Here is a 12,272-nt window from a genome sequence, read left to right as displayed (position 1 = left end):
TGTGTGATAGTACATGTTCTATGGGCTTAGATGGTCCCTACATCTTTAATTTATGTTATAGTACATGTTCTATGGGCCTTAGATGGTTCCTACATCTTTAATTTATGTTATAGTATATGCTATATGAGTTTAGGTTGTCCCTTAATCTTTAATTTCTGTGCTATAATACATGTTACATGGTTTTAGGTTGTCCCTAATTCTTTAATTTGTGTGATAGTACATGTTCTATGGGCTTAGATGGTCCCTTAGTCTTTAATTTATGTTATAGTACATGTTATGTGGGATTAGATTATCCCTTAATGTTTAATTACGTGCTATAATACATGGTTATGGCTTCGATTGTCCCTTAATCTTTAATTTATGTGTTACAGTATATGCTATATGGGCTTAGATTGTCCCTTAATCTTTAATTTACGTTATACTACATGCAGTATAGGCTTAGATTGTCCCTTAATCTTTAATTTATGTTATAGTACGTGTTCTATGGGCTTAGATTGTCCCTTAATCCTTAGTTTATGTGTTACAGTACATGCTATATAGTCTTAGATTATCCCTTTATGTGCTATAATACATGATTATGGCTTAGATTGTCCCTTAATCTTTAGTTTATGTGTTACAGTACATGCTATATGACCTTAGATTATCCCTTAATCTTTAATTTACGTTATACTACATGCAGTATGGGCTTCGATTGTCCCTTAATCTTTAATTTATGTGCTATAATACATGGTTATGGCTTCGATTGTCCCTTAATGTTTAATTACGTGCTATAATACATGGTTATGGCTTCGATTGTCCCTTAGTCTTTAATTTACGTTATACTACATGCAGTATAGGCTTAGATTGTCCCTTAATCTTTAGTTTGTGTGTTATAGTACATGCTATATGGTCTTAGATTGTCCCTTAGTCTTTAATTTATGTTATAGTACGTGTTCTATGGGCTTAGATTATCCCTTAATGTTTAATTACGTGCTGTAATACATGGTTATGGCTTCGATTGTCCCTTAATCTTTAGTTTATGTGTTATAGTACATGTTCTATGGGCTTAGATTGTCCCTTAATCTTTAGTTTATGTGTTATACTACATGTTATATAGTCTTAGGTTATCCCTTAATGTTTAATTACGTGCTATAATACATGGTTATGGCTTAGATTGTCCCTTAATCTTTAGTTTATGCGTTACAGTACATGCTATATGACCTTAGATTATCCCTTAATCTTTAATTTACGTTATACTACATGCAATATGGGCTTTGATTGTCCCTTAGTCTTTAATTTATGTTATAGTACGTGTTCTATGGCCTTAGATTATCCCTTAATGTTTAATTACGTGCTATAATACATGGTTATGGCTTCGATTGTCCCTTAATCTTTAGTTTATGTGTTACAGTATATGCTATATGACCTTAGATTATCCCTTTATGTGCTATAATACATGATTATGGCTTAGATTATCCCTTAATCTTTAATTTACTTTATACTACATGCAATATGGGCTTCGATTGTCCCTTAGCCATGTTTTATGTATTACAGTGCTGTGCTGCACGTTATGTAGGCACAGGTAACAGCTCACCCCATAGCTCATGTATTATAGCACCCTATTACTTATTATATGGGAATAAATAATGCGTTGCTCTCTGGTTTCTGTATCACAGTGCTGTGTTGCTCATTATATAGGGATAGGTTATCACTTAATCTATAGATTATGTATCACAGTGCTGTGTTGCTCATTATATAGGCATAGGTTATCACTTAATCTATAGATTATGTATCACAGTGCTGTGTTGCTCATTATATAGGGATAGGTTATCACTTAATCTGTAGATTATGTATCACAGTGCTGTGTTGCTCATTGTATAGGGATAAAGCACATTGCTCCATGTCTTAGTGCTGTATTACATATTGTATAGGGACAGGTTATACTTTATTCTATACTTTGTGTATTACAGTGCTGTACTGCCTGCTTATACAGATTATATAGGCAGAAGGTATCTTAATCTCTATTTTATCGTAGTTTAGGTGTTACAGTGCCCTATTACAGGTTATGTAGGCATAAATCATACCATATTCTATAGTTATAAGGTGTCTTAATCTATATTTTATCGTAGTTTAGGTGTTACAGTGCCCTATTGCCAGTTATGTAGGCATAAGTCATACCTTATTCTATAGTTATTAGGTATCTTAATCTGTATTTTATCGTAGTTTAGGTGTTACAGTGCCACATTACAGGTTATGTAGGCATAAATCGTGCCTTATTCTATAGTTATAAGGTACCTTAATCTCTATTTTATCGTAGTTTAGGTGTTACAGTGCCACATTACAGGTTATGTAGGCATAAATCGTGCCTTATTCTATAGTTATAAGGTACCTTAATCTGTATTTTATCGTAGTTTAAGTGTTACAGTGCCATATTACAGGTTATGTAGGCATAAATCATACCTTATTCTATAGTTGTAAGGTACCTTAATCTGTATTTTATCGTAGTTTAGGTGTTACAGTGCCGTATTACAGATTATGTAGGCATAAATCATACCTTATTCTATAGTTATAAGGTACCTTAATCTGTATTTTATCGTAATTTAAGCGTTACAGTGCCATATTACAGGCATAAATCATACCTTATTCCATACCTTACTCTGCATCCCATGTATTACAGTGATACACTGCATGTCACAGCAATATGTTACACGTTGTGCAGCACCCACTTGCAGTTCACACCTCCCTTAGGGTGTTTCCTGTAGCTCTGGGTCTCCCTTACTGGTGGGAGAGCTGAGGAAGGAGGGAGGGTGGTTTATGTGCAGCTCATCTGCTTGGAACAGGTCCCAGGAAGAGCTGCTGGGATGCTCCGGGCGGACAGAAAGACAGAAGGAGGGCGGAAGGTGGGGCTGGAAGTGATAGCAGCCTGCCTGGCGCTGGGGCTGAGTGCAGCAGGAAGGAATTACAACGTTCAGGACCTGCTTTATTAACAAAAATCCTCGGCTTCCTCTGACCTTCAACTCTCGGAGGGCTGTTGCGATAGGGAGCGAAGGGAGAAGAGCTGGTGGTGGGTCTGGAGGTGATGGATCGGAGGAGGAACCCCCAGCAGCAGCACCCAGCCCTCACTTCTGCTTGCAGAGACCCAGAGGTGTCTGCAGACCCCTTTTGCTTTGCTCAGAGCCAGGGCTGGACCTCTGCCGTGTGCCACAGACAGAATCGACGGAGGTGCCTTCGTTTCTGATGCCTCCCACTGATGCCTCAGATTAATTGCTTTGTTTGTTTCATCAGATACACTATCTAAAGGCATTTGTGCCTGAAGCCACGGAAGATAGATGGACAAGCCAAGCAACTTCTGACCCTGCATCATTTTCTGGGGCAAAATTGTATGGCAATGTATCCTACAAGGTAACGTAGCCCCTGCAGTGAGTACAGAGGATTCCTTTTGCTTGGCCACCAGTTGTCACACAGGGAAGGGCCCTCATGCCCCACATCCCAGCCTCAGCTCAGCACAGCTCGGAGGCAAAGTTGGAGGGATTTGGCAAGGAGAAAATCCACACTGCATCCCAGATCACGTTGTGTGTGAGGTCGCTGCGTTAACGGGGGAGAAAAGCAGCGCACGACAGAGCTCAGGTGTTTGCCAGCACCTCGGCACAAACGGGGCATCCCGGGTGGCACAGGGCTGAGAACACAGCTCTCAGACAGCTGGAAAAGCACCCTGCGGCCCCAGGGGCTGTGCCAAAGGGCTGCTGGTGCCTCCCTCACTTTCCCCGGGTATCATTTGAACAGCAGAGCTTCCACTGAACTCAGACTTTGCACCAAACTGCATTGTTGTCTTTAATGCTAAGCTTCAGCGTGCTCCGTTTGGGTGAAAACAGCCTGAAAACAGTGAGGGACCAACAACACAGCTTTGGGGTGAGCTCAGTCGGTCAGGGTGTGAGTTCATGGTCAGGACTTGGTTCCCATTGCTTAGGAAGGCGGGCAGGCTGAGTTAAGCCCTGGAACAACGCCTCCGAGTCGACAGAAACGCGTTGTTATCAATTTCTTGGCCTTCGGGATGATGTTGGAGTTACCTGCCAAAAGCAGGGGGGTCTGCGTGGTTGTGGGATGCGTGGTTGTGCTGCGTGGTTCCTCTGATGTGCTGCAGGAGCTCCACGCTCAGCTAAAGGAAGGAATTTAGCATCACATTTGGGGGGAGCTGGCGTGGTGGGGGGGCAGCTGCAGTGCTCCGATGGACCGAAGTGAGATGAACGCCTCTTGTGCTCCTCCGGGTGAACCAAACCTTTGGTTTTTAGCCGGAGCTGAAGCTCTGCGCCCACAGCTCCGCTCCTTTGAGCCTCCTTTGCCCCCTAGCAAAGTCCCTAATGGAGCAGGTTGAGCAGATGAGGTGAGAACGAGGCTGGAACCAGCGCTCCCTATGGAGCTGGGTGAGGCAGCACACGGCCTCACAACACCCTTTCTTGCCCCGGGGTGCAGAATCCTGGCACAGTTTGGTCGCTGTGCTCCCTCACACGCTGCACCCGTGTCCTTAAGGCTGCAAAACACAGAGCCAACCTCAGCAAACCCACCCGCTTCTTTGTAAGCAGCGCCCAGCCCTTAAAGCAAAGCCGGGAGTCACCCATCCCTTTTCTCTCTTGCAGGGTGTCTGGTGAGGAATGCAATGGGATCAATAGCATGTCTGCAGAGAGCGGCCCCGGGACGAGACTGAGAAACCTGCCAGTGATGGGCGACGGCCTCGAAGCCACCCAGATGTCGACAGCGCAGGCGCAGGCGCAACCCCAGCAAGGCAGCACCGTCGGCGTCAACCCCCCACCCCCAGAGACCTCCAACCCCAACAAACCCAAGCGGCAGACCAACCAGCTGCAGTACCTGCTCAAAGTGGTGCTCAAAACGCTATGGAAGCACCAGTTTGCGTGGCCTTTCCAGCAGCCCGTGGATGCTGTCAAGCTGAACCTCCCCGTGAGTAGACGTGGGGGTTTTTTTTCCCCAGTGGGAGGAAGGAGGGGGCGGGCGTTTGTGCCAGAGGAAGTCTTTAGGAAGGAGGTGCTGAGGCTTTGCTGAGTTGTTCTGCTGATGGTTTGGCTTTAAGGGTGACAGAAACCCAGAGCCATCGGGGTTGGAGTCCGGAGCTTCCCCTGTTCCATCCTCCCCAGAGCAATTCCCTGCAGTGTCCAGGTGGGCTTGGAGCTCCCCAGAGAAGGAGACAAAACCACTTGTCTGTTCCAGGGCTCTGTCCATTGAAATCCCATTAAAAATGACCCTGAACAAATTGTGCCACACGTCAGCTTTCCTCTTAGGAAAAGCAGAAAAGCACCCATGTCCTCAGACACCCAGGAATGGGGACAGGAGCTCCAGTCGGGCTGTGGCCCGGCACAGCTGATACTTTGGGTTCCAATTCACATTTTTGGGGTCTTTTAGAACACTCTCAAAGCAGTGAGGGCTCTGGGGGCTCTGTTTCTTTGGCTTTTCCATGCTGATGGTGCTCTGGTTCTTCCTGTGGGCGTGGAGGTGGAACAGAGGGAGCCCTTTCCAGCAGTTCCCCATCTGCCCTGAGCTGGGGAGCTCAGCACTGAGCCCAGTGCTCCAGATGGGGCCTCCCCAGCTCAGAGCAGAGAGGAGATGAGCAGTTCTCCATGATACAACACCTGAGCTGTTGGATTTCTTGGCAGCAGAACCCCATAGACAAGCTTTGCTTCTATAGCAACGGCATTTCCAATCCTCCCTTTCAAACCACGACACCTAAAAATAGCAGCACCTTCCTTTCTATTATCTGGATGCCTTTAAGAGGCTGAAAGCGAATCTTATTTCCTCCCTTCTCCACGTGTGGCTGCGTGGGGTGCACGACCTCAGGCTCAGTCGTTCCAAGTTGGATTTTGTAGCCATTGCTCAGCCCCGTTATGATCCCACACAGCCAACATTGATGCTGTGGCACTGAGAGGGGAATCGCACAAAAGCCCCGAGGAGAGCACAGCATCACCCCTCGCCTTTCACCACTCACCTTTTCCTGCTGTGTCCCGTGGGGTTTGCCCAATAAATGACAGCAGAGGGGCTCACAGAGTGGTCGGGGGGGGGGGGGAGGTGTTTGGATCCTCTTGGAGCTGAGTTTGGGGGATCCCATCCTTATCTCTGTGCCTCACTGACCTGTGCCTCTCTGCCCTCTGCAGGATTATTATAAGATAATTAAAACGCCGATGGACATGGGAACAATAAAGAAACGCTTGGAGAATAACTACTACTGGAATGCTCAAGAATGTATCCAGGATTTTAACACGATGTTTACAAACTGTTACATCTACAATAAGGTATGATGAGCTCCTGTGTGTTTTCAGAAGGGTTCTGCTGTTCTCGTACAGGCTCGGTAGGTCTGGTGTGTTGTTTGTAGCTCTGTGAAAAGCCAAATTGTGGCTGTGTGCTTTGGAGCTCGTAACCCTGATGTGGGGAAAAAACAGTGCTGCAGAGAGCAGTGCCTGGAGCGGCGTCCTGCCCGGCTCTGCTTCATTGCACTGCAGAAGATTCCCCTCCAGACAGCAGCAAGATCCTGGAAAGCACTTTATAAACAGTTATGGAACCACCTGGGGTGCAGGGAGGGGATGTGGAATGTCAGGGAGTGCTGCATTCGCCACGGATGGACTGGGAAAAGGAGCTGAGCGTCAGCGCAGCCTTTGGGTGCTCTGCAAAGATGGGAAAGCACCAAATTGGCAGAGGCTGTGCCAGGAAGGTGCTGCTCGGAGCTGGAGGTGCTGCAGAGCCATCTCCTCGTCTGCCAAGGAACCAGAGAGCAACAGTCACCAATGGAGAGTTTGCTGCTGTCCTCAGAACAGCAGCCAGCACAGCGTTCCTGCAGCCCTGCCCCAATTCAGCCCCGTCTCAGCTCCTGCCCTCCCTGTTCCTCCCAGCTCTTCTCCATGGTGCTTCGCCCTCGCCCCATTTGACCATGTTCTCCTCCTCCTCCTCTTCCTCCACTCAGAAACGTTGCACAAGACCCAGTTTGTTCCAGATGTGTTGTTCCAGCTAGATTGCCACTAGCTGAAGTGCTGGCAGGCAGCTCCGTGGTTCCTTTCCTCCACTCCTCGCTCCCCAAAGTCTCTTCTTCTCCCTCAAAGCTCCTCCTTCATACCCACAGTGACCACTTCCCGAGGTTTGCACTCCCTCTTTAACCCACAACAACTTCAGGCCTCAGCAGGCACTGCTCATTACTGCAGATATTTGAGTTTTATTTGGGTTTTACATTCTTGTCTTGTCTTGTTCTGGTCCTTCAAATGCCCATAGCCTTTGCCTTCTCTGCTTTGAGCCAACACAGTGCAACTGGAATGAAGCTCTATAGGCTTCAGACCATCCGTGTCTGCATTATTTGCTGCCAAATACCCACATTTTCCCCATTTTCCCACTGCAGTGCCTTCCCATGGCTTTCTCCCTCACCATTCCCAGTTCTCCGTTCTCTTCGTGTACTCCAGAAATGGGTTTTGGACCACGCACAGCCTGCAGACTGTCACCATTTCTCATCAGTCCTGGCTCTCGTTGGGTTGTTGGATGCCCTCCTTCGCTGCGAAACAAAGCAGAAAGCCTTCAGAGCAGCTGCCAGGCCTTGTTGGTGCCTTTTGCATTGGATTCCTTGCCAATTCTTCCCGTTCTCATCATTTCCCGTCGTGTTTCGGAGCAAACATCCAGCCCTGTGCCATGCAGTCATGCCAATTAATTCAGAGCTCACCAATGAAGTCTTGATGTCCAACGTTTGTTCCCACCTGCGCCGCTGCAGAGCACTTCCAAAGGATGCATCCTCTCACCACCATCCTTCACACCTTCCTTGACCTTTGCAAGTAGAGCTTCCTCCTCCCAGTCTGCGAGGACTGGCCTTGTGAAGGTGTTGACCTCCCCCATGCCCACAGGCCGTCCTCCTCCTTTTCCTTCCCCGGTGCATGGGAAGCATTTTCTTGAGAGCTCATGCTGTCGTCTTCCATCTTCCTCCCACGTGGATGCTGTGCTGAGGGATGCAAAGTCAGGGGGAAATGAGAGCCTGTAGGGATCCTGAGTCTTCTTCTTGTGGAATGACAGCATGGCTTGGGTTATAAGGAGCCTTGGAGGTCACAGAACCATGGAGTGTTGGTCTGGAAAGGACCCTAAAGATCACAGAATGATACGTTGGACTGCACTGGGAAAGTCCACAAAGGTGACAGAAGCATAGGATGATGGAATGGCCTCGGGCACCTCCAGGGATGGAGCACCCACAGCTCTGGGCAGCAGTGCCAGCGCTGCACCGCCCTCACAGTGAAGAGTTTCCACCTCATTTCCCACCCTTCCCCTCTTTCTCCTCCTTCTTCCATCCAGAAAACAGCAGCACTGCCTGCACTGATCAGCGTGGCTCAGTTTATTCTGCCATCAGCCATTATGTGCCATGCACAGCTCCTTGCCCATCGTCTCTCCGTGCCTTTATAAGCACTTCAGGACAAGGACTCTTCCACGTATTGTGTGCTCAGCACGGCTGTGTGCCAGTGGAAACAGTGCAAAGAAAGATCACAGTGTACAAAAGCTACGGGAGTCGCAGAGCTGGGAGATGATAAGGGTTACAGTTTGCAGTCAGAGCTCCACATCCCACCCGTGCCTCACAAAAAACTGCTCCAAATTGCTCCTGTTTCATTTTTAATTTGTCTTTATGATTAAATTTGGTGTTAAATGGAGAAAAAAGCGCAGGCAAAATCTTCATGGCGATCTTGGTTTGTTAGGAGTATAGCAATCCTTTTTGTAGAGATGTGCCTTGCCTGATTTATTCTCTCTTATTCCTCCAGCCAGGAGATGACATAGTCTTAATGGCAGAAGCTCTAGAAAAGCTCTTCCTACAGAAAATCTCCGAAATGACGCAGGAAGAAACTGAAATCGTTATCGCCCAGACAAAAGGGAGAGGACGCGCACGGAAAGAAGCAGGTATGGCACTCAGCCACAGTTGGGGGCTGGTACTGGGGCCAGGCATGGTCAACATCTCCACCAGTGAGCAGGGATGGAACGTGTTTGGTGGTGGCACAGAGCTGGGAGGGGTGGCTGCCATCACAGAAGGGTTCTACACCTGTGGAGGAACAACCGCACGCATCCATCTGGGTTGGGGCTGAGCTGTGGAAAGGAGCTCTGTGGGGAAGACCTGGGGGTCCCAGTGGCCAACGGTTGACCAACAGTTGACCATGAGCCAAGTGTGTCCTGGTTGCCAGTAGGGGCCAGTAATGGTCAAGGGGTTGACCAGTGGTTGACCAACAGTTGACCGTGAGCCAGCAGTGTGCCCTGGTGGCCAAGAAGGCCAACGGTGGCCGACAGATTTACCTGTGGTGGCCGACAGGTTGACCAGCAGTAGAACATGGGGCAGCAATGTGTGCCCAGTGTCCCTGTCTTGTCACTAGGGACCACCAAATGCAGCCCAGCCCCATCCTCCTTGCCCCCCACCCTTGGGATATTGAGCAGCACTGACCAGCTCCCTCTCAGCCTTCTCCTCCCCAGCTGCACAGCCCCAGGGCTCTCAGCCTGTCCCCACCAGGAGGTGCTCCAGGCCCCCAGCATCTCTGCAGCCTCCGCTGGGCTCAGTTCCCCGTCAGCCCTGAACTGGGGAGCCCAGCACTGGGCCCAGTGCTCCAGATGGGGCCTCCCCAGTGCAGAGCAGAGGGAGCAGCACCTCCCTCACCCAGCTGGCCACGCTTTGGGCAGTGCATCCCAGGCTTCTGTTGGCCTTCTTGGCCACCAGGACACCCTGCTGGCTCGTGGTCAACTACCAGTCAACCACTGGTCAACCCGTTGGCCACCATTGGCCTTCTTGGCCTTCAGGGCACACTGCTGGCTCGTGGTCAGCTGTTGGTCAACCACTGATCACTCGGCCACTATTGGCCTTCCTGGCCTCTAGGGCACACTGCTGGCTCGTGGGCAGCCATTGGCCACTAGGAAATCTCCTAGAAGAAAAAAGAGAAGAGAGGAGGATGCCTTGGGGCTGCTCCTTGCTCCTTTCCTGGAGCGGTTTCGGTAGGTGAGGTCCTGGGCTTTGTCACCATCTCACCCAACAAGATGTAGAGCTCTCAGTGAGGAAAACGTGAGGAGTGTTTGTCCCTGACAGGTTGCTCAAGAACAGGCTCTGCAAAGCATTCATTATCTAATGAGCAACGCTCTTTCACTCATTACGAAACACTGTTTTCCCGTTAAGCCTGCAGAGAGAGAGGGATTGAGAATCAACACTTTCTTCCTTTTCCTTCCGCAGTGACATCCAAGCCAGGATCATCCACGGTACAGAACACAACCCAGGCCTCGTCCCCAGCCCAGACTCAGGCCCCGCAGCAGAACCTCCAGGCCGCACAGACCACCCATTCCTTCCCTGCTGTCACCCCTGACCTCATCGTCCCGACGCCCGTGATGACGATGGTGCCTCCACAGCCCCCAGTGCCGCCTCCACCGGCCCCCCAGACCCCCGCCCCGCCGGCCCCGACCCCCCCAGCCCCATCCAGCCTCACCCCCCCGTCATCCCCACGCCCGCTCAGCCCGTCAAGGTGAGTGCTTGGGGTGGAGACATCTGCAGTGCTGGGCTGCAGCGCTGGGTCTTTGCCATCAGTTTTGTTTCAGGGCATACGGCCTCTGTTTGGTCAAAAGATTTCCTATTTTTCTTCCTACTCAGAGGGCTGGAGCAGCTCTGCTGTGAGGAAAGGCTGAGGGACCCTTCCAGCTAAACCATACTGTGATCCCATGGTTCCATGATCCTTAAGGTCCCTTCCAACCCAACCATTCCATCATTCTGTGATCTTCAAGGACCCATCCAACCCAACCCATTCCATGGTTCCATGATCCTTAAGGTCCCTTCCAACCCAACCATTCTATGATTATATCATCTTTAAGGACACAACTTAACCAACTCATTCCATATGTTCTGTGATCTTCAGCTTTCCAACCCAATAATTTTATGGTCCTCTGGTCTTTAAGGTCCCTTCCAACCCAACTATTCTGTGATCTTCAAAGACCCTTCCAACCCATTCCAACCCATTCCATGGTTCCGTGATCTTTGAGGTCCCACTCAACATGGTTATTCCATGCTTCTGTGGTCTTTAAGATCCCTTCCAACCCAACCCATTACACAATTCCAAGTTGGGAATTGCTCCCTCCTCTCAACTGCGTAGAGGAGGATCCGTTGGTGACCCCTCTCAGGCACAGTTCAGTCAGACACGATGGATGCTGCCCAGCTTTGCATGGAGCTCATCCCCTCAAAACCTAATTTTTGAGTCCTCCGTGACTCAGGAGCAAACCTCGCCTTGCCCAAGTGAGTCGTGCTCCTGACCTTCCTCTTACAACAGAGCGAATCCACGTGGTTTTCTGCAGAGCTCCTGAAGTCTACGTGGAAATCTGCAGCTCCCAGCCCTTAGCTTGAGTCATCCATGGTGGCAAACCAAAATCACGCCACGGGGAGCCTTGCAGGTTTTGCTAACGGTGATTTCTTTCCTCGATTGCAGACGAAAAAAGGAGTGAAGAGGAAAGCAGACACCACCACACCGACCACCATCGACCCGATCCACGAATCGTCCTCGCTGCCCACCGAACCCAAATCCACCAAGCTGGGCCCACGGAGGGAAAGCAGCCGCCCGGTGAAGCCCCCAAAGAAGGACGTTCCAGATTCCCAACAGCACATGGTAGAAAAGAGCAGCAAAGTGTCTGAGCAGCTGAAGTACTGCAGTGGCATCATCAAGGAGATGTTTGCCAAGAAACACGCGGCCTACGCCTGGCCCTTCTACAAACCTGTGGATGTAGAAGCACTGGGGCTGCACGATTACTGCGATATCATTAAACATCCCATGGATCTGAGCACAATCAAAGTAAGCTCGGTGCTGCTGAGGGGGTCTTGGGGTAGAGGTGTGGATTGCACAGAAAATGAGACGTTTTCCCAGCAGTTTTGCTGTTTGCCAGGAGGGTTTTGGCCTCAGGGTTCCCATACAGTCGCTTTCTCGCTTGCCTGTTGTTGCTGTGCTGACATTTGGAAGCGAAAGAAAAGAAACAAAACAAACCAACAACCCCTCATCCTTCCAGAAGGGCTCTTAGGAAACGCTTGTGGGTTTTCTATAGACAATTTCCATGACTGTCTAAATGTGCTCTGTCTGTTCTTAGCCCAGGAGATGGCCTCAGAGAGCATCAGTCACAGCAGTGAGGGGATGAGACTGAAAACCTTCTCCCTCCCCTTAAAATGAGCCCCTGTGCTTCTGGTGTTCCCTGTTAAGCAGAGGTGATTTGCTCTGCCCAAGGGCTGCAGTCACCGATTCTAAAACCACATCTGCAAAACAATCCACGTTCCCCTC

General features: G+C 49.5%; 2 protein-coding genes across 2 annotated transcripts in view; both read left to right on the top strand.

Moving 5' to 3' along the window:
- The first annotated feature begins 3,243 nt into the window (after positions 1-3,243).
- LOC100543034 (bromodomain-containing protein 4) overlaps positions 3,244-12,272 on the top strand; it is a 16,910-nt gene continuing 7,881 nt past the window's right edge. The window contains 7 exon segments of the mRNA XM_010726804.3: positions 3,244-3,381; positions 4,614-4,932; positions 6,138-6,275; positions 8,757-8,892; positions 10,199-10,416; positions 10,419-10,484; positions 11,436-11,795. Of these exon segments, the coding sequence (XP_010725106.1) occupies positions 3,362-3,381; positions 4,614-4,932; positions 6,138-6,275; positions 8,757-8,892; positions 10,199-10,416; positions 10,419-10,484; positions 11,436-11,795 (1,257 nt within the window). The 5' untranslated portion in view covers positions 3,244-3,361.
- LOC109364428 (bromodomain-containing protein 4-like) overlaps positions 8,578-12,272 on the top strand; it is a gene marked incomplete at its 3' end in the record, with an annotated part of 25,909 nt that continues 22,214 nt past the window's right edge. The window contains 1 exon segment of the mRNA XM_019611068.1: positions 8,578-8,583.

The sequence above is a fragment of the Meleagris gallopavo genome, unplaced genomic scaffold (genome assembly GCF_000146605.3).
Source record: "Meleagris gallopavo isolate NT-WF06-2002-E0010 breed Aviagen turkey brand Nicholas breeding stock unplaced genomic scaffold, Turkey_5.1 ChrUn_random_7180001856826, whole genome shotgun sequence".
In the NCBI taxonomy this organism is placed as follows: domain Eukaryota; kingdom Metazoa; phylum Chordata; class Aves; order Galliformes; family Phasianidae; genus Meleagris; species Meleagris gallopavo.
The sequence above is the reverse complement of the archived record's forward strand: the minus strand, read 5'-3'. Positions and strand labels throughout refer to the sequence as shown.